The following is a 22,122-nucleotide window of genomic DNA, read 5'->3' on the forward strand; positions in this document are numbered from 1 at the left end:
TGCATTCCATTGATCTCTTTACCGCATGTATCTAATCAATTAGTATCTGTCAGTGCCTCCCGAGAAGCAGAGCTGATCCTTTGTTGAGCCAAGGTGAGAGGACGCTGCCCCACTCCTAAAGCCCATGTCAGATCCATGACCAAGGTTTTTCAATGATCCACATACTGTCACAAAACGGGCCTCTCTGAAATGAGTGGGGGCCTAGCTGAGGGATGATGTCACAGTACTGTATTCTGTGAGAAAAAGGCCAGCTGTTTGTAACTGGTGGCAGTGGGGTCGCCTGCAGTGCAGGAGTGTTATATAAGGTGGTCACCGATACAGACCCAACTGGCTGTGAGGCTTTCATCTGCCACAGTGAGACTTAAGCCTGCCTGCTAGCCTGTCCACACCTTCACTAATATGCAGGGGGCTGGGGACAACCGCTATAAAACTCGGGGAAAAAATTGCTCTGTTTTTTAAAAGTATTTACTGAAAGGATGTGGTAGGGTCAAGGTCACAGTGGTCACTTATGCAATCTAGAATGCAAACAATATAGTGTAGGATGGACAAAAGTCCCGGTGGACGTTTGGTGGATCGCTTCAACACAGCTATTCAAGTAGAATATACACTACCAGTCTGCTTCACAGAGTTCAAGTAACAGACACATCTCAACATCAACTGTTCAGAGGAGACTGCATGAATCAGGCCTTCATGGTCGAATTGCTGCAAAGAAACCACTACTAAAGGACACCAATAAGAAGAAGAGACTTGCTTGGGTCAAGAAACACAAGCAATGGACATTAGACCGATGGAAATCTGTACTTTAGTCTGATGAGTGCCAAATTTTAGATTTTTGGTTCCAACCGCCGTGTCATTGTGAGACGCAGAGTAGGTGAACGGATGATCTCCGCATGTGTGGTTCCCATCGTGAAGCATGGAGGAGGGGGTGTGATGGTGTGGGGGTGCTTTGCTGGTGACACTGTCAGTGACTTATTTAGAATTCAAGGCACACTTAACCAGCATGGCTACCACAGCAGTCTGCAGCGATACGCCATCCCATCTGATTTGCGCATAGTGGGACTATCATTTGTTTTTCAACAGGACAATGACCCAACACACCAGGCTGTGTAATGGCTATTTGACCAAGAATGAGAGTGATGGAATGCTGCATCAGATGACCTGGCCTCGACAATCACCCGACCTCAACCCAATTGAGATGGTTTGAGATGAGTTGGACCGCAGAGTGAAGGAAAAGCAGCCAACAAGTGCTCAGCATATGTGGGAACTCCTTCAAGACTGTTGGAAAAGCATTCCAGGTGAAGCTGGTTGAGAGAATGCTAAGAGTGTGCAAAGCTGCCATCAAGGCAAAAGGTGGTTACTTTGAAGAATTTTAAATATAAAATATATTTGGATTTGTTTAACACTTTTTTGGTTACTACATGATTCCATATGTGTTATTTCATAGTTTTGATGTCTTCACTATTATTGTACAATGTAGAAAATACTAAAAATAAAGAAAAACCTTTGAATGAGTAGGTGTTTCCAAACTTTTGACTGGTACTGTCTAAGTAGAGTTACAGTACAGTATATACCGCTCCTGCACTAACACCTAACACGTTCATGAGGTTAAGCAACCCACTGCAGCTGAGGTTTCTCCCACTCTATTAACACTGTTCAGGGCATGTTGTTGTCTACTGTACACATTGTGCCAAGCAAATTGCCCTTTCACCTAAATTATAGTCTCAAGACTTAATACCTTACCTTTGCTCTACTTAACGTTCCCTTATATTTTAGGGAACTGGGGAGGGATTTGTTCAAGACACACGCTGCAGAACTACACCCAATACCTCCCCCCTCAACATGTTAAGGTCACCCTGGCCCACGAGCTGTGCCACAGCCTGGGTGCCGCTGTGAGTACTGGACAATGTCATCCTTGCCTATTGTTATTGTTGTTCCCCATTGGAGTTCCAACACGTACTTTTATTTGTTATTTCACAGATTTTTGATGTTTGATATGTCATTATATGCCATTTGATTACATTACCTCTTTTGTTGTACAGGTCTTGTTGCAGCTCTCTGTGTTAATTCATTGCAGGACCTGAACCCTATGGGCAGATGTGTTCTTATCGCTTGAAATTTGAACAGTATTGCACACAATATCTAACTATTACAAAGGAAAACATTAGGCCATAGGGTTAGATAAGATCATGTCCTGGCTTGTTGTCATGCAGGATTCGTTTTGATTGTGTACATGTAGCATGATCAATTCAAAATCAAATGTTATTTGTCACATGCGTCGAATACAACAGGTGTAGAACTTACTGTGAAATGCTTACTTACAAGCCCTTAACCAACAATGCAGTTCAAGAAATAGAGTTAAGAAAATATTGACTAAATAAACTAAAGTAAAAAATGTGATAAAAAGTAACACAATAAAATAACAATAACGAGGCCATATACAGGGGTACCGAGCCAATGTGCGGGGGTACATGTTAGTCGAGGTAATCTTTACATGTAGGTAGGGGTAAAGTGACTATGCATAGATAGTAAACGGTGAGTAGCAGCAGTGTAAAAACAATGTGGGGGAGGGGTGTCACTTGATTAATTGTTCAGCAGTCTTATGGCTTGGGGGTAGAAGCTGTTAAGGAGCCTTTGGTCCTAGACTTGGCGCTCCGGTACAGCTTGCCGTGCAGTAGCAGAGAGAACAGTCTATGACTTGGGTGACTGGAGTCTTTGACGATTTTTTGGGTCTTCCTCTGACACCGCCTGGTATAGAGGTCCTGGATGGCAGAAAGCGTGGCCCCAGTGATGTACTGGGCCGTACGCACTATCCTCTATAGCGCCTTATGGTCAGATGCCGAGCAGTTGCCATACCAGGCGGTGATGCAACCGGTCAGGATGCTCTCGATGGTGCAGCTGTAGAACCTTTTGGGGGATCTGGGGACCCATGCCAAATCTTTTCAGTCTCCTGAGTGGGAAAATATGTTGTTGTGTCCTCTTCGCAACTGTCTTGGTGTGTTTGGACCATGATAGTTTGTTGGTGACATGGACACCAAGGAACTTGAAACTCTCAACCCGCTCCACTACAGCCCCATTGATGTTAACTGGGGTGTTTGTTTGGCCCTCCTTTTCCTGTAGTCCACAATCAGCTCCCTTGTTTTGCTCACATTGAGGGAGAGGTTGTTGTCTTGGCACCACACTGCCAGATCTCTGACCTCCTCCTTATAGGCTGTCTCATCGTTTTCGGTGATCAGGCCTACCACTGTCGTGTCTTCAGCAAACTTAATGATGCTGTTGGAGTTGTGCTTAGCCACGCAGTCGTGGGTGAACAGGGAGTACAGGAGGGCACTAAGCATGCACCCCTGATGGGCCACCGTGTTGAAGATCAGCGTGGCAGATGTGTTATTGCCTACCGTCACCACCTGGGGGGGCGGCCTGTCAAGAAGTCCAGGATTCAGTTGGAGAGGGAGGTGTTTAGTCCCAGGGTCTTTTCCTTAGTGATTTGTGGGCACTATGGTGTTGAACGCTGAGCTGTAGTCAATGAACAGCATTCTCACATACAGTCTCTTTGGAAAGTATTCAGACCCCTTGACTTTTTCCACATTTTGTTACGTTACAGCCTTGTTCTAAAATTGATTAAATATTATTATTTCTTCAGCAATCTACTCACAATACCACATAATAACAAAGTGAAAATAGGTTTTTAGAAATGGTTGCAAATGGTTGCAAAATGAAAAACAGAAAAACCTCTGATTGGAGTCCACCTGTGGTCAATTAAATTGATTGGACATGATTTGGAAAGGCATATAACAGTCTATAGAAGGTCATTCAGTTGACAGTGCATGTCAGAGCAAAAAGCAAGCCATGAGGTCAAAATAATTGTCCGTAGAGCTCCCGAGACAGGATTGTGTCGAGGCACAGATCTGGGGAAGGGTACCAAAAAATGTCTGCAGCATTGAAGGTCCCCAAGAACACAGTGACCTCCATCATTCTTAAATTGAAGAAGTTTGGAACCACCAAGACGCTTCTTATTGCTGGCCGCCAGGCCAAACAGAGCAAACGGGGGAGAAGGGCCTTGGTCAGGGAGGTGATGAGATAATGTGTGTGGGTATACATGTCCTGTCAGCAATTGATCAGCCAATCTGTGGGAACCAGATCATGGAGGGGGAGGAGTGTGATCTGGGCCATAACAAGACAGACGTCTGCTGCACAGAGAACAAGGAACCCATGGGAACCCAGTGTTGCCTGAAACCTGGCAACATTGCAGGTAACTTCTGGTCCAAAGTTTGCTGTAGGATCAAATCAAAATCAAAATCAAATCAAATTGTATTTGTCACCTGCGCCAAATACAACAGGTGTAGACCTTACAGTGACTGCTTACTTACAAGCCCTTAACCAACAATGCAGTTTTAAGAAAAATAAGTGTTAAGAAAGTATTTACTATAATATACTGAAGTACACAAAAATAATTTTAAAAATCAGGTAATTGAGGTAATATGTACATGTAGGTAGAGGTAAAGTGACTATGCATAGATAATAAACAGAGTAGCAGCAGCTTAAAAATGGGGGGGACAATGCAAATAGTCCAGGTAGCCATTTGATTAGCTGTTCAGGAGTCTTGGCTTAGTAGGATGAAAAAAGCCCTTTGTGATTTGCTGGTCCTAAATCTGTTTCTATGGGTAATTACTAATTTCTGTCCAAAGTTTACATAACATCTCCCATGGAGCTCTTAATAAGAAGATTAACATGTTTGACAAAGCAGAGTTGTGGTTGTGGCTGAAGGGATAATTACCGCATTCCATACCGTTCAAAACAAAACAGTAAACAACACTCATATGATGAACTTGTCTCTGCCTGCCCACCCACCTGTTTCTTTCCTTCTGTCCCCTCAGTCCCAGTCAGGGACTGTGCTGTGGCCAAGAGAGTATCATAAGCTGTCAGGGGACAGATGTGAGGAGGAGTCGGACTGTCAGCTGGAGAGTGTGTGCTCTGGTCTCTCCCTCATCTGCCCTGAGCCTACAGCCAAGGCCAACATGAACGTATGTAGTCTGGGCACTCGGGTGTGTCTCAATGGAGGGCCAGATAATGACTCAACATTTTCAGTCATTGTACCCACTGTCTCAATGTGATGACATTCCAACGTCAGCAGTATCCACTTTAACAGGATCTATTGTCCTTGGTTGCCATCTTGAGTGAATTTCCTCCATTATTTTATCCTTTCAGATGATACATGTGGTTCTGAGTTTGGAGAGTCGTTCTGATTGGGAACATTTCAATGTAAATTCCATATGTATGGCTCTCTATGGGGGCATACATCATGAAATATTAGATTTGGGCCAGAACCCATTTCTGATGCAGCCTGGATCAGGGAACAAGTTAACTGAACACGGATGTTTAGGATTTGTGAGAATGAGTAGGCCTGTCTGGCACTGTCTAGCAGACATTTCTTTCTGTGAGACTTTGGTGTTCTTTTTCTTGTGTTCTCCTTTCATTCTCTCTATGTCCTCTCCCCTCTCTCCTGTATTGTATTTCACCCTCCCTCTTTTCCTCTCTCTCACTATCCTTCCCTCCTCTTCCCCTGTCCTTTTCCCTTTCTCCATCTCTCTCTCGCCCTTTCTCCCTCCTTCCCTCTCGCCTATCCTTCTCTCTCTGTCCATTTCTCCATCTATTTCTCAGAATTGTCACTTTGAGTCACAGTGTGTGAGTTACAGCCTGGAGCAGTGTGACTGTCTGGGAGAGTCCAAGAAAGGGAAGTGCCACGTGCTGCCAGCAGCCAGGTAACCACAATCCCTCTTCTCCTCCCTCACCCTCGTCTCCTCCCCTGCTGCGCTTAAATCTGGGGAATGTGTTTATGATTTGGGGACAAACAAGACCGTGTACATTTGCTTAGTCTTTCCCCTAACAACCAAAAGGGCATCTGATGTGGTGGGCTGTGTAAAAGCAGAATTTAACAAGGATAAGGAGCTTGGTTACCAATGTGTGCATGTGCTTTTTCCCTCAGTAAACTCAATCTTTCACCTTTAACAAAATGTTTACCTGTATTTCCCATGGATTTCTTCACCTTAGACATGCCTGCGACCTGCACCACTTCCTCTGTCCTGACTAAGCAGTTCCAGGGTAAGCGTGTAGCCTTGTTTGCCGGGGAGCCGTGTTCAGCCAAGCAGGTCTACTGCGACAAGTTCCTGGTGTTCTAGGCATCCTGGACACTGACAGGCCCATCGCCAGGCTGAAGAACTCCTTCCTCCACCTGGTAGACCTGGATGAGTTTGACAACCTGGCTGAGTGGATGAAGGTTTGTTTTATAGGGGTCGGCTATCTATCTACCCTATGACGTATTCAGGTTGTTAATTTACAACAGGCCAGAGGATCCTAGAAGATGTAGTGTGTTGAGATGCGTGTTGAGCCCAGTGTGTGTATGGAAAGCTTCCTGTTTTGATGTTCTTCGTTCAGATGTTCCAGCCTCAGTTGGCTTTGAGCTTTGGCCTCGCTTGAAAGTGCGGCGAATCAGGAATGCCCACAGGGATTTAAAAGAGCTACTTGGGTCACACGTCAGGTTGAGTTAGCGAGACGGTGACCCCTACTCAGGGTTGGGGAGTAAGGGATTACAAAAAAACGGTTACAGTAATCAGTCAAGTTACAAGCAAAAATATTGTAATCAGATTACAGATACTTTTGAAAAACTATATGATTACTTTGAGGATTACTTTTAAATTCAGAAAGGATGTCTGTGAAAAAAACTTTGACACTTTTTGTCAATGACATTCAAATTAGCATTGAAAAAAGGCACAAGTTTAAGTTTGTTCCACCTGAGCGAGTCTGACCACAAGTCAGAGACCACTATGATGACAGACCAAATGTGTTTGATGGATTGCGGGAAAAGAGTTGGAATAGGCTTTTGTAGTCTACAGTCCAAGCTATGTCTTCCAATGGTGCGACTGCTGTTGGCATCCAAAGATTATCCAACTTGAATAAATACTTGGAGGTAAGGATGACAGCAGTGGTGTAGTCTACGGCGATACGGATATCACTTATTATTGATATTTACATAGTGCATTGATGTGACTCATACTGCTGCTCTCTCATTTAGCTATTTGTGCCTTACGGATTGTGGTTGTTGTGGATGGCTGTCCACAAATCTAATTGTATATTTGAACCCAATAATGGTTGAATTCAAGAAGTTTAAGCTGCCTATCAATCATTGCTTTTGAAACCAGTGGACAGCCAGTGAAAAATGGACTCTTGCAACAGCTGCATAGTGCAGATCCCAGCCTATGGAATAAAAGTGGGGCTTTTATTACTCAATTGAATTAATGCTGATAAACAAAATGATATCCATAGGCCTAATTGACACATGCTCAAACTCGCACACTTTTGATAAGGGGCAATCTGTAGTTGCTACATCCATTTTTGGACAAATTATATATATTGATGTAAAGATAGAATTTAATCGTATTATTATATGTAGTAGAAAGCGATGGGTTAGAAGAAGCCTCCATAACCAACCCATAAAGTAAAATGTAACATTCATGTACAGTATGGCCAGCTATGTAAACTTTAACATTGATTTATCCTGCAATAGATGTCATTCAATTGGTAACATACATTTTTGTCTTCTTCTAATGCCTCTTACAGAATGTAATCAGATTATGTTACTGAGTTTGGGTAATCCAAAAGTTACGTTACTGATTACAATTTTGGACAGGTAACTGTAATGGATTACATTTAGAAAGCGACCTACCCAACCCAGCCCCTACTTGCGCTTAGATGTACCGTTCACTCCCTCTGACCAGGGCTTTTTAGTGTTAATGGATTTTCTATTGTCCGTATCTGTGCATCCATACCCCCTTCCAGCTCAAAGAAAATAAAAACGTTTTTTTATTTCTCCCCAATTGGCAGTTAGTCTTGTCCCATCGCTGCAACTACCGTACGGACTCGCGAGAGGCGAAGGTCGAGAGCCATGCATTTGCACTGCTTCTTGACACACTGACCGTTTAAGCCAGCTGCACCAATGTGTCAGAGGAAACACTGTACACCTGGTGACCGAAGTCAGCATACATGCGCCCGGACTGCCACAGGAATCACTAGAGCGCAATGGGACAAGGACATCCCGGCAGGCCAAACCCTCCCCTAACCCGGACAACGCTAGGCCAATTGTGAGCTGCCTCATGGTTCTCCCGATCGTGGCCGGCTGCGACATAGCCTGGGATCAAACCCGGGCTGTAGTGATGCCTCTAGCACTGCACTCGGGAGGCCCGCAGCTCAAAGTTGATGTCTTATCTTTTCTTTGATTCGAGGACAGTACTACACATAACTGGTTTGGGAGCTATGCCAGCTATGGTTAAGGTTATTAGGCTGTGATATGGCAACAGTACTGTTTCCACACCACAGCTGAACCGCTAATGCATGCCCATTGGTTCCATCCAAATCAGTGTGTCACATTTGAAATGTTAACTGACTAACGTCCTGTAGCAAATGGCTTCTTGAAGAAAAGATCACGTCACCTCAAGTCAATGTGAATGAAAGTAAATGGAATTGGAGGTGTTTTGGCTATTAAACAGCTAACTATAGCAGACTTGCACTAGAGTGGGCGAATGTTTGACTTGTTGTGCTCTTGTCGTCCGCAGGCTCTGTCTGCCGTGATGGTCAGCATCGTGTGTCTGTGTGAATGCACCCTGTAGCTCCATTTCTGTCTCTGACTAGGACAAAGACTATAACCGTCAACTATCTATCTATGTTAACAAGTACGTCATAACTCTGTGCCACGTTCCTCAATGCATGTGTGGTGGAAAAGGGGGTGTTGCCAATTTTGTTTTGCCCTCACTGATCTACGAGTGGGATGTTCTTTTTTACATCCACCTGTCCATTCATGCACTTAATGTACCATTCTTCCTTCCGTCCATGGCTTTCCATCAGTGTCCTTCACTTAGCAATTTGAACCTGAAGGCTAATTTGATCCTTGACAATCATCCAGTTTTCCACCGTTGTGGCATTGTCTCATTTGACACAATGGACCAGCTTGAACCAGTTTGAAGGACACGAGGATTACCTCTAGTCACCTGTATTGTGTATGTCTGTCCATTGGAGTACTGAGGTATATAGATGAGGTGAGGACTAAAATAAGCTGTGTAGACAGACATGGTACACCAGGCAGAATAGTCCAGTTTTACTCAGAACTGTTGCTGTTCATCAGCCATTGTACTGGAGCTTGAAAAGAGAGTGCCGCTGAAAAACAAGAGACCATTTGATATTGGTGGGTCAGCCAAATGGAAAGGCATCAGAATCTAAGGGACAGCACAGTATTCATTCCCCTTGACTTATGCCACATTTAGTTGTCTTACAACCTGAATTTAAAATGCATTAAATACATTTAGTTGCTCACCCATTTACACACAACACCCCATAATGACAAAGTTACATTTTTGCACATTTATTGAAAATTAAATACAGAAGTATCTCATTTAAATAAATATTCACACCCCTGAGTCAATACATGTTAGAATCCCTTTTGACAAAGATTACAGCTGTGAGTCTTTCTGGATAGGTCTGTAAGAACTTTGCGCACCTGGATTGCACAATATTTTCATATTATTATTATATAAAAAGATTGTGGTTGATGATCATTGCTAAGCATCAATTTTCAAGTCTTGCCATAGATTTTCATGCCGATTTAAGTCAAAGCTGTAACTAGGCCATTCAGGAACATTCAATGTCGTCTTGGTAAGCAACACCAGTGTATATTTGGCATTGTGTTTTAGGTTATTGTCCTGCTGAAAGGTGAATTTGTCTCATAGTTTCTGTTGGAAAGGAGACTGAACCAGGTTTTCCTATAGGATTTAGACTGGCTTAGCTCTATTCCATTTATTTGTATCCAAAAAAACTCCCTATTCCTTGCTGGTGACAAGTATACCCATAACATGATGCAGCCACCAGCATGCTTGAAAATATGAAAAGTGATACTCAGTGATGTGTTGTGTTGGATTTTCCCCGAACATAATGCTTTCTATTCAGGACAGGGGCGCAACTTTCGCTGGGGATGGGGGGAACATGTCCCCACCAGTTTTATCATTGGAATGTGATACAAAACGAGGCAACTGTGTGCTTTAGGACCATGCGGACGCTTCCGGCTGTTTGGAGTGTTTATCCGACAAAAAATAAATGTTATATATGTATGTATATATATCCCCCCACTTCTAAAGCCAAAGTTGCATCCCTGATTCAAGACAAAACGTTAATTTCTTTGCCACATTTTTTGCAGTTTTACTTAGTGCCTAATTGCAAACAGGATACATGTTTTGGAATATTTTTATTCTGTGCTATCTTCCTTCTATTCACTCTGTCATTTAGGTTAGTATTGTGGAGTATGTTGTTGATCCATCCTCATTTTTCTCCTATCACAGCCATTAAACTCTAAATGTTTTAAAGTCACCATTGTCCTCATGTTAGGAAGGATACCTGTATTTTTTGTAGTGGCTGGGTGTATTGATACACCATCCAAAGTGTAATTAATAACTTCCCCATGCTCAAAGGGATATTCAATGTCTGTCCTTTGCGAGGCATTGGAAAACCTCCCTAGTCTTTGTTGAATCTGTGTTTGAAATTCACTCTTAACCACTATTATTGCGCAGAGTGTGTCCGTTCAACTTATTGTGACTTGTTAAGCACATATTTACTCCTGAACTTATTTAGGCTTGCCATAACAAATGGGTTGAATACTTCTTGACTCAAGACATTAAGGCTTTTCATTTGTAATTTATTTAGAAAATGTTCTAAAAACATAATTCCACTTCGACATTATGGGGTATTGTGTGTAGGCCAGTGACACAAATCTAAATGTAATCCATTTTAAATTCAGGCTGTAACACAACAAAATGGTAAAAAAGTTAAGTGGTGTGAATACTTTGAAGGCACTGTATGTTCTAAAATGGAATGTAGATTGTGTATAATACAGTGCTGAGTTGGTCTCTTCTTGGATGGGTTTAGATTTTATAGTATACCTAAGCATGATCCTGGACAATTTTACAACCTTGTTTCCATTAAAACACACTCCAACTTCAAAATAGCAGTTCCAATTTATTAAAGTATGTATATGGTCACATTTACAGGTATATACAGTATACAGATATCATTTAAAAAGTTAAGACAGTAAAAAATATATCTAGTAATATTTTACCATAGAATCATATGCTAACATGATATTTACACATGGTGCACTTAGTAACTGGTTTAGTAACCCTTTCCTCTGGTTTTCAGTGCAAAAGTTTACCACCTTTTCTACAGGCTCAATAGAACAGGCAAAAATGAAATAAGTCACAATGATTACAATACCGGTCTCTAAATGTATATTAGTTATAAATAGCCTACTCAGTGGTGTTAAAATAGTCTGACAATGAGATATTATTACTAGCCAATTCTTAACTGTAACTTGAACTATGATGCAAAGTCCACTGTGCACAGTCTACTGAGGAAGGCTGTCATGTTTCTATTGCTGATGCCAGCACACTTCACAATAACCACTCATTGACTTCTTTGAGTTTAGCTACCTGGTCACAATTATATGGCATACACAGCTAAATGAGCATTATTTGTGTCATAGTTTAGCAGCAACCATGGATATGTTAGTCAAAATACATCACATAAGCACTTGCTAGAGGTAATAGTTCCATATGAATCATTGAAAAAAAAAAAAGCTATAATTGTATAACATTGTAATAACTACAAATATGGTTCACTGATATGCACTGTATTTTGCTGCAAAGGCCTCAGTGCTGGTTTCAAATTAATATACTGTATAAAAATAGCAGCCATTGCATTATTGCTCAAGTGCTTGACTAAATTCAAAGTTCTCGGAATAATGTGCATTTCAGACCTCATGAATATTACTGTCTCAAAGACCAGGTAAAAGAAACAACTCGCTATAAAAAAATATAATGTACACCATTAACAAAAAAAACATACAGTAGGTTAAGACAAGTTATTTTAAGGCACACTGAGTCCGATCCTACAATCACATAGTATTGAGGACGACAATGGTGAATGCTTTAAGCATAAATTAAGGAAACACATGAGGTTTGAACTGCAGGTACCTCGAGGCCTCTACTCAGCCGGTCAATGGATCTCTGTCAATCAGAGGCACCAAAGACTTTGTATAAGATCCATCTCTTTGGGGTTGCCAGAAAATCAGCAAAGATGATGGCATTTACTATCCTTTAGCACCACACCGTAGTTGATGCCCCACAAAAGCAGTGCTTACAAACAACAACAAAAAAGAGACTTCACATACATTTTTAAATAACACACAGTTCTAGTTCTGGACACAATGTGATAATGTCTTTGTATAGTTTGAAAGACAAAATAAATTACAGCTGTATAAATAATTACTCTAAGAGCTGCGGAAGGAGGACATTCGTCTGTTGCTCCGTACATTCAGTGGTTCCCCAGGTTCACTCTGTAAAACAAACAGGGTTAATATTTGTCTAATCAATGGATCCCTGACTGGCAATAATTCAGGGGGGGGAAATGGTTGATTAGATCAAAAGAAAATACCTTTTTGAAGTTTTCCTCCATTCGTCCTTGCATTTTACAAACGTAACTTCCTGTTGTAAGCTCAGAGCATGAGGATCTTTAATGCAGAACACCATCCTGGAAAAGAATAGCAAATTTTAAAAAACGAATAAATAACTGTTTTGCACTCTTTCAAAACTATTATATTTCTGATGTTGGTATGGATGAAAATTGTCTCCATTTCATGATTTTAAAGAAATTAGGCCTCTTAAAACTAACTTTTTTTGCGTCTCCCCGACTCTGATGCGTATTTTGTGGACCTCCACTTCAGACTCTGCAGAGTCACCTGACCACCAGGAAGACACCATGTTGAGCTTGAACGAGGCAGACCAGCTAGTAGACTCCTCCCACTTAAACTTCACCATCAGGAGGTCACCAATGTCTTTCTCCGCTACCAGCAGGAAGGAATGGGTCTTATTGGTTGTTATCTTCTCCTTTCTGCCAATGAGAAAGAGATTATTGTCAACTCACTTCACAAGAACAAATAATTGACCTTTGAGTGAAGGTGTCAAGTCTAAGCACAGACCACAGTAGCACTAGAACTTTAACTATAGACCATAAAGATTAATGTTATCATAAACATGAGAAATGGTGTCAGGTGTCTTATGTTGATGTACTAGCATGTGCTTTGTTGTATGGTTTAACCGCTTGTTGGACCAGGTACTCACAGTGTCAGTTTGAGGTCTTCAACCTCTCCTTTGGTTCCAATCAGGGAGACTGTCAGTGAAGGCTCCATCTCAGACCTGTTCACCTTGCTGGAGAAGTGGATCTTCACCTGGTAGTGATAGACTCTGAACGGCATGGAGGCCCTGGTCTTGGTGTACAGTTTGACGCTACGTGTCTTGCGAACCTTGCTGATATCGTAGCCCACGGTGTTACAGTGGTTCTTGCGGCAGCTGAGGCACATTCCGCGGTCGAACATATCGTCGCTCCCGCAGCGGTACGCCATGCTGGCCTCCTGCTCATTGACCAGGGAGTCGATGAACAGGTGGATGGAGCGCTCGTGGGAACACCTGGGAACATCATTGATAGCTAGGAACATAAAGGGGATAGTTGCATCACTGGTCCACATTAAAAACCTGAGTTGAGGTTCTCAATTGGAGGACAGGCAATCAAATGATAAGTAGATGCATCTAGTAGTATATCACTAATCCTGAGAAAGTTCCATTCCCTAACATTACCATTATAGATAGAGTTATCAACCTTCATTTTGGGGAGCTACAATAGGAGTGATGTTGTTGATGACCTGCTGAAGGGATTTTCTCTAGTCGTGATGTTTGCGGTCCTCTGTTTTTAACAGGCATGAATAGGCCTTTGTCAGGCTGATGGCGACAATGTTAGTCGTAAAGACAGATTAGTAACTAGCTGCACAGTTACTGCAACTGATGTCATGATGTACGTCAGGTTGTACTGACTTCGCCACCCTATTGTTCCTTGTTCACAAGCCTTACCATCTTCCAATAAGTTACAAGCTGACAATTACATGTCTGATTTAGCCAATGATAACGCAGTAACCAGATTGACAATAGAGTCATTGTGGGGAAAGTGATTGTGAATGTTATGTCGAATATTTAACCAATTATATAGAATGACACTAAAATATCAAGATGTGATTCTCACCAAAGAGGCCAAGTTTGGATATTGTTTCCAGAGGGCTTTGCAGATTGCAGCCTGGCTGGAAGCTGCCTCCATTGGGGTAGATGTCCACATGGCCTACAGGCTGCTGGATGCCAATGCTTAAGCCCAGAGAGCCCCGCGTGAACGTGTGTAGAACATCCACAAAGTGGGCATCATCTGGGGACAGGCGGCGGTGAGCGTGCTCCCCCTCGAAGTCTGGACCAGCTGGGTCAAGACCTGTAAAGAGAAGGGAGCAATCAGTGAGGAGTGGGACAAGCCAAAGACCAATGAATTAAAGTTGGTACAGGCCAAAGAGCCAATCAATGATTAGCAACAGTGCTATCATCTTGTCTATGTTTCTCTGTAAGACATATTTACCAGTTATTCTGCCCACTTTATTGGAGGCGTGGCTCCCAGCAAATCCTGCAACATGAGCACCCAGACTGTAGCCAATGAGATGGAGGTTTTCAAGAGGGATGTTTGTTGCCTCCTTGGAAACATATTGGAGTAAAGTGTCAAGTTCATTGCCATGGAAACAATGTACAGTAACTCTTTATACCTTTTGTTTAGAATATGTTATTCATGATTTTATCTGAGAAACAGTGCAGTGTCTTAGATGTTGAGTCATCATACAAACCTCCAGCCAGTCAATGAAGCGAGCAATCTCCTGTCCCACCATCTTGGTGTTCTGGGCAGCTACTGGATAGTGGTTCTGGGCTGTGTACAGCCAGTCCACCACGATCACATTGGCTTCCTGCTCTCTCTTGTACAGCGCCGAAACCAGCTTGGCCACCCAGCTCTCAAACAAGCCGCTCACCTGTTAAGGCAGATGGAAAGAACGAATGGTGTTATTGACGGGGTAATCCAAGTCCATGAGCAATAGTTGTTAAGGATTTAATGTCAGACATGCTGCTACAGATTGGAGGGGCTTACTGTCCAGCCGTGGATCACCAGGAAGGTTTTGGATGTGCTGTTGAAAGTGCATTCTTTGAGAGATTCCGGGTTGCCGGGGATGATGTAGCAGATGTCATCTTCCGGCATCAGAGGCTTCCGGAGGGAGAATTTGGTGTAGGCATGAGGGGTGGCATCGTTGTTTCGGATCAAGTCCTTGAAGTTGTCCATGAAATTATCTGAGAATAATGTAATGTAAACACAAAACATCTGCTTAAGACATTTTGGAAAAGTCATTACTAAATGTTTGAAGATACCATTGCAGTAAAGAGAATGGAAGCTTTAGAGCCATCTATGCTGTTTCTAATCTTTAACCACATTGGTGGGAACTTCTGACTGCACAGGCCCCTCAGTGCCTGGGGGGCTACTAGCAAGGCGGCCAGATTAACAAATCATATACATTTCCGGGACATGGGCCCCGGGGTTTCAGCCCCTGTATTAATCAGGCCCTGGCTACTAGGGTTCAGTCGGTCAGACAGACCCTATAGAAACCACAGCTTTTCCCAGCTTTGTCCCTCTAGCTCTGAAAAATCTCAAAGGGTTTCAAAGTAGCTGTGTTCCCAGTGGGTCAGCTGACTCCTCAGCCAAGGCTACTGCACTGAATGGAGGTTGCATATTCCATGAAGGTTAAAGCAGACACAATAAATATATTATATTTCTAATAATTAAAATAAACAATATACTAAGTATTCATATGCATCAACTGACTATATCTACGTCCTACTTCAGCATTGCCGAAGACAACCTATAATTTTGTATTTTTTTTAAGGGGGAAAAATACATGTACATGTAACGGATGTGAAATGGCTAGCTAGTTAGCGGTGGTGCGCGCTAATAGCGTTTCAATCGGTTACGTCACTCGCTTTGAGACCTTGAAGTAGTGGTTCCCCTTGCTCTGCAAGGGCCGCGGCTTTTGTGGAGCGACGGGTAACGATGCTTCGTGGGTGACTGTTGTTGATATGTGCAGAGGGTCCCTGGTTCGCGCCCGGGTATGGGCGAGGGGACGGACATAAAGTTAAACTGTTACATACAATACCAGTCAAAAGTTTGGACACCTACTCATTCAAGGTTCTTTATTTTTGAAACTATTTTCTACGTTATAGAATAATAGTGGAAGACAACGATGAAATAACACATATGGAATCATGCACTAACCAATTAATTTTAACTATCATTTATATTTCTGATTATTCAAAGTAGCCACACTTTGCCTTGATGACAGCTTTGCACACTCTTGGCATTCTCTCAACCAGCTTCATGAGGTAGTCACCTGGAATGCATTTCAATTAACAGTTGTGCCTTGTTAAAAGTTAATTTGTGGAATTTCTTTCCTTTTTAATGTGTTTGAGCCAATCAGTTGTGTTGTGACAAGATAGCTCTATTTGGTAAAAGACTAAGTCCATATTACGGCAAGAACAGCTCAAATAAGCAAAGAGAAACAGTTCATCATTACTTTAAGACATGAAGGTCAGTCAATGCAGAAAATTAAGAACTTTCAAAGTTTCTTCAAGTGCAGTCGCAAAAACCATCAAGCGCTATGATGAAACTGGCTCTCATGAGGACCGCCACAGGAAAGGAAGACCCAGAGTTACCTCTGCTGCAGAGGATAAGTTTATTAGAGTTACCAGCCTCAGAAATTGCAGGCCAAATAAATGCTTCAGAGTTCAAGTAACAGACATCTCATTATCAACTGTTCAGAGGAGACTACGTGAATCAGGCCTTTGTGGTCAAATTGCTGCAAAAAAACACTACTAACGGACACCAATATTAAGAAGAGACTTGCTTGAGCCAAGAAACATGAGCAATGGACATTAGACCGGTGGAAATCTGTCCTTTTGTCTAATTAGTCCAACTGTTTGATTTTTGGTTCCAACCGCCATCTCTTCGTGAGACACAGAGTAGGTGAACAGATGATCTCTGATGTGTGGTTCCCACCGTGAAGCATGGAGGTGTGATGGTGCTTTGCTGGTGACATTGTCAGGGGTTTATTTAGAATTCAAGGCACACTTAACCAGCATGGCTACCACAGCATTCTGCAGCGATACACCATCCCATCTAGTTTGCGCATAGTGGGACTATCATTTGTTTTTCAACAGGACAATGACCCAACACACCTCCAGGCTGTGTAAGGGCTATTTGACCAAGAAGGAGAGTGATGGAGTGCTTCATCAGATGACCTGGCCTCCACAATCACCTGACCTCAACCCAATTGAGATGGTTTGGGATGAGTATGACTGCAGAGTGAAGGAAAAGCAGCCAAGTGCTCAGCATGTGAGACTGTTGGAAAAGCATTCCAGGTGAAGCTGGTTGAGAGAATGCCAAGACTGTGCAAAGCTGTCAAGGCAAAGGGTTGCTACTTTGAAGAATCTAAACTATATATGTTGATTTGTTTAACACATGACTCCATATGTGTTATTTCATAGTTGAGGTCTACAATGTAAAAAAAATTGTAAAAATAAAGAAAAAGCCTTGAATAAGTATGTGTGTCCAACCTTTGACTGGTACTGTATATTTGAGATTATGTAGCCTATCAATTTTGTATATTCTTATGTATCAACACTAGAACACATAACGTTTTTTTCAATCCCTATGGTAACATTACTCATTGTATGAATGGGCGTTCAGCCTTATACTTGTCATCATGTCCTATACAAACTATTTATTCTAAGTCATCAAACTCATTAGTAGTCTATTATAACACCTCCTGGAAATGTATATAGTAGCCTTATTAGATAAGTGACAGTATCTGTAGGCTGTCAACTACATGAATTAATTATGAGAGATTAAATTCTTCAGAGAATATTTCACTTAAGCGGCACAAATGAAATCAGGACTGCAAAACAAGGTTGAAACGTATTTTTCCTCAATATTGGCTACTCACCAAGTGTAGAAATTGAGTCCCCCTCTTCCAAAGACGCCACATAAAATACTGCATTTAACACAAGAAAGTAAAGACAATGCACTTGCAACCCTTTCATTTCTTTGCAGCCTAATAATTCGTATTTTGGGGAAATCTATGTAAAAGTCTGCAATCTCAGCACAGGGGGGGGGAAAAATGTAACGTAAAACCGTGACAATTTTCCACCGGTTAGAATATTTCCCGTACGTTCTCTGGCGCCTAGTGTTGATATCTGAGCCACCTTGAACTGCCCAGTTCTTAAATAGTACCTCTCCCTCTGTCGCAAACCCATTGGTCGCTTTTCCCTTTCCACAGGAGGAAGGGGGGTAAAGTAAATTATAATACGAAATCACGTTGATAACTGGCAATGACGTTTTAATAATAATAGTTGTATTCAAGTTAATAGTGTTATTTGTTTACAGTGTGTGAGAACACTCAGATCAAGAGTTAACCTGCGTAGCGGATACCTACAAAGCTGATGTTTTGTCGCGGATACCTACAAAGCTGATGTTTTGTCGGTCGGGGGTGGAACTGCATTAGAGCTGTCAAATCGGCGAGCAGCTGCTCCTTTGATCATTGTCTTGAAGCCACACCCATCCCACTCACATTAGAAGTTCAGAATGAGAAATTGTTGTCGGCTATATAGGAATAATGATCCTCAAATTGAAAATCATTAAACGAAATAATGAGGATTTCTATCAACCTAATCAAGCTGTAGATTACATCTCATATTCCAGTGACTGAACTTGTAAACAAGGCTGCATGGGTTTTCTCATAATGCGATTTCGGGTTTCCACTAGTTACCATAGCCACAAAGTCTAAATTGGCTAATAGTAAGAATTCATGAAAACAAACAACAATTTTCTTTTTGGTGTTAATTTAAGGTTATGGTTAGGCACAAGATTAGCAGTGTAGTTAAGGTTAGGTATAAAATCACATTTTAAGAAGATAAATTGTAGAAATAGGCGGGTTTTATGATTTTGTTGCTGTGTACATTGATTCAGGGAGCTGCTTGTGTATTTGACAGGGGCGCAACTTTCACTGGGGATGGGGGATAAGTCCCTCCCACATTGTGAAATTGGGTTTTTGTCCCCACCAGTTTTATCATTGGAATGTGATACAAAACGATGCAGCGGTGTGCTTTAGGACCATGCGGACGATTCCGAGTGGTTGGTAGGCTGTTTTGAGTGTTTATCCGTCTGAAAAAATATGTTTAAAAAAAGTTATGTCTCCCCACTTCTAAAACCAAAGTTGTGCCCCTGGAATTTGACAACACAGTTCCACCTCTGACACCATAAAAACTATGTGGATTTCAGCTAAAGTGGATCTGATTGAATCTGCCCTCAAATTCAACCTGGACTCAGGGGTATACGTAACATAGAATACTTACATCTGTCTCCTTCCATTTACTATGATATGTTATGTTTCGTATGGCATGTATTAATTTGTGGATGTCAATCATCCATTTTGTATGACATGTTATGAATTACAATTAAATATTTGCTTTATACGCCTACCCATCGACCCCAACTAACCACCTTACTTTCACATTTGCTTTAAGTAACCTTCTGTCTTATGTGACCACACCAAACGTAACATCCCGGATCTAAGTTTACTATGTTACGGCTAGTCTATGAGACCAGGCTGTCAAATGTTGATTCTGATCTGGCTAGATTGATTTTCTTGTAGCCTATCACTACAAATGGCCTTGCTCTTGAATGCATGAGTGAGGGCGATTTAAGCATAAAGGTTTTTTAGCATGCCTACATTACATTATGTTAACTTAACATTTGCATTATTTGTTCAATTCATATATATAGGCTATTATAATTGTAGCTAGAATGCAAAGTAACTCAGTGGCCTACTGCTACAAGACCTTGAAATTGATACATTGATGACATGATAACATGACACAATAACTATTGGACATATGATCATGTTTTTCTTGTTGTACAACATATCACAGTTCAGAGGGTTTTATGATGTTTGCATGCCAGGGGCACCTCAGCCCACCTAATGTCTGCTTGAGGGGACTGTTTCTCACAGCAGGTACAGAATGTGTTAAGTGGGCCTTGTGGAGTTTAGGAGTACAACTAGAGTGGAACATAATGTTATGAAAAGCTGCGTACGAACCTGTAATGTCATCAACGTTACTGGCTTTAGTTCTAGAAGACTGCCCTGAGTGGAGGTGGCCAGATGGGCCAGTATAAATCATAGTCCAAATCCTAACCAACCACCCCTCTACCCCCTTTCCCAAGCCCCTTCCCCTAGCCACCATTCACCACTCTATACATCCACAGACCCTTCCCCCTAGACCTAGAGAGAGATTGTGGTCTAGCAATTATGCAAGATTTTATCAATAACATTTCTCCCCAGTTTTCTAAGAAAAGCTCTATTTAACCTAATCCAACCTTGCTTTCTGTTGCAATGCAAATATTAACTGGATGTTTAGCATTTGTCTTGTTCTACCAGCACTGACTTTGCTGATAAATACTTTGTTGAGGGAAAATGTACGTGATACGATAGTGGATGTGTTGTTGTACCACCTAGCTATCTGATGATGAATGCACTAATTGTCAGTCATTCTGGAATAGCGGGTCTGCTAAATGATCAAAATGTCAAATGTAAATCTAGTTCGATCATTTGTTTAGGTACATTGAGCGATGTACCCATCCTGTGATCTCTGTGGGTGCACGTGAATAATAAATGCATGCTTTAAGTTTGTTGTTGTTTGACTCTTTGCACTGGGACTTCCATTGCAGTGGCGGTCGGTGCCGTTTAAGATGAGTGAGGACACTTTTTTTTTCATGAGCATGGCCTTATTTCTATTACAGCATATTGGATGACTGTCATTCATATTCCATTCATCCAGTTCAATGTAACATTGATAGGTTTAAGCTACTCCATGATACTCACATTTTCACCATACCCATCATGAGGTTGCGATAACCTAGCCCGTGAATGAAAGTTTACAACGTCGGTGCACAGGTTGAGAGGAATTTGAGTAATCAAGGTGACAGACATTGACACATTCAATACCGCCTTGTCCAATCTTGCCTGCATCTAACTGATATAGGGTGTAATCATTAGTCCAATAGATGCAAACCAGAGTTTCTATTGAACAAATTCAGGTATGTTAATCTCCGTTTCGTTTGCTTCCATTTAAGAACTATTGTCTTTCTCTCTCTTTGAGTCAACTACTCACCACATGTTATGCACTGCAGTGCTAGCTAGCTGTAGTGTATGCTTTCAGTACTAGATTCATTCGGATCCTTTGATTGGGTGGACAAAATGTCAGTTCATGCTGCAAGAGCTCTGATAGGTTGGAGGACATCCTCCAAAAGTTGTCATAATTACTGTGTAAGTTTATGGAAGGGGGTGAGAAACACAAGCCTCCTACAGTAAGTTTTGTATTGAAGTCAATGTACCCAGAGGAGGACGGAAGCTAGTTGTCCTCCGGCTACACCATGGTGCTGCCCTACAGAGTGCTGTTGAGGCTACTGTAGACCTTCTTTGCAAAACAGTGTGTTATAATCAATTATTTGGTGACGTGAATATATTTAGTATAGTTTTATCTAAGAACTATTTTTATTTTCTGAAATTCACTGAGGAGGATGGTCCTCCCCTTCCTCCTCTGAGGAGCCTCCACTGATCCATTAGTATTACTACTGAGTGAGGAATAGGCCTACAACCAACATGACATAGGCCTAGTTTACCCTCTTCCTCACTTAAGATCATTGATCTTCCAAACATTTACATATAAATAAAATATTGATTTTTTTTGTCATTTAGTAGACGCTTTATCCAGAGAAGCTTACAGTAGTGAATGCATATATTTTCGTACCGGTCCCCTGTGGGAATCAAACCCAGAACCCTGGCATTGTAAGTGGCATTGTAAGCATACTCTTCAAACTGAGCCACACCGGACATACTGTATCAGTCAGTGGGGATCTGGAGTTTGTGTGAGTTGTGATTGGTCAGATTCAGAGAATTGTTGGACCAGATTTGTTGGACCATTTTGTTGGACCAAACCTGCTTATCTAAGCAGTGCGCCATTGTGTGTAAAGGACTAAGAATAATGTCACCTGCTACGGTCACATGCTTTCCTTCAGGAA

General features: G+C 41.8%; 1 protein-coding gene and 1 pseudogene across 1 annotated transcript; one reads left to right on the top strand and one right to left on the bottom strand.

Annotated features, from left to right (window-relative positions):
- The first annotated feature begins 4,077 nt into the window (after positions 1-4,077).
- On the top strand, positions 4,078-6,439 carry LOC139541755 (disintegrin and metalloproteinase domain-containing protein 10-like; annotated as a pseudogene).
- A 4,590-nt stretch (positions 6,440-11,029) lies between these two features.
- Positions 11,030-18,243, bottom strand: LOC139540918 (lipoprotein lipase). The gene is made up of 9 exons (XM_071344991.1): positions 17,990-18,243; positions 15,091-15,287; positions 14,795-14,974; positions 14,536-14,647; positions 14,161-14,394; positions 13,209-13,572; positions 12,760-12,978; positions 12,523-12,618; positions 11,030-12,424 (listed from the first exon to the last, which is right to left on the bottom strand). Exons 1-9 carry the CDS (start codon positions 18,084-18,086, stop codon positions 12,403-12,405), a joined length of 1,521 nt encoding a protein of 506 aa, XP_071201092.1. The 5' UTR covers positions 18,087-18,243; the 3' UTR covers positions 11,030-12,402.
- Positions 18,244-22,122: the final 3,879 nt, after the last annotated feature.

The sequence above is a fragment of the Salvelinus alpinus genome, chromosome 16 (genome assembly GCF_045679555.1).
Source record: "Salvelinus alpinus chromosome 16, SLU_Salpinus.1, whole genome shotgun sequence".
Lineage (NCBI taxonomy): Eukaryota > Metazoa > Chordata > Actinopteri > Salmoniformes > Salmonidae > Salvelinus > Salvelinus alpinus.

Coding starts and splice junctions, on each gene's coding strand:
- LOC139540918 (XM_071344991.1), bottom strand. CDS start 18,086: ATGAAAGGGTTGCAAGTGCATTGTCTTTACTTTCTTGTGTTAAATGCA. Junction 14,648..14,794: donor GCTTCATTGACTGGCTGGAG/GTTTGTATGATG, acceptor TATGTTTCCAAG/GAGGCAACAAACATCCCTCT. Junction 12,979..13,208: donor GAAGACCTCAAACTGACACT/GTGAGTACCTGG, acceptor TCTCATTGGCAG/AAAGGAGAAGATAACAACCA.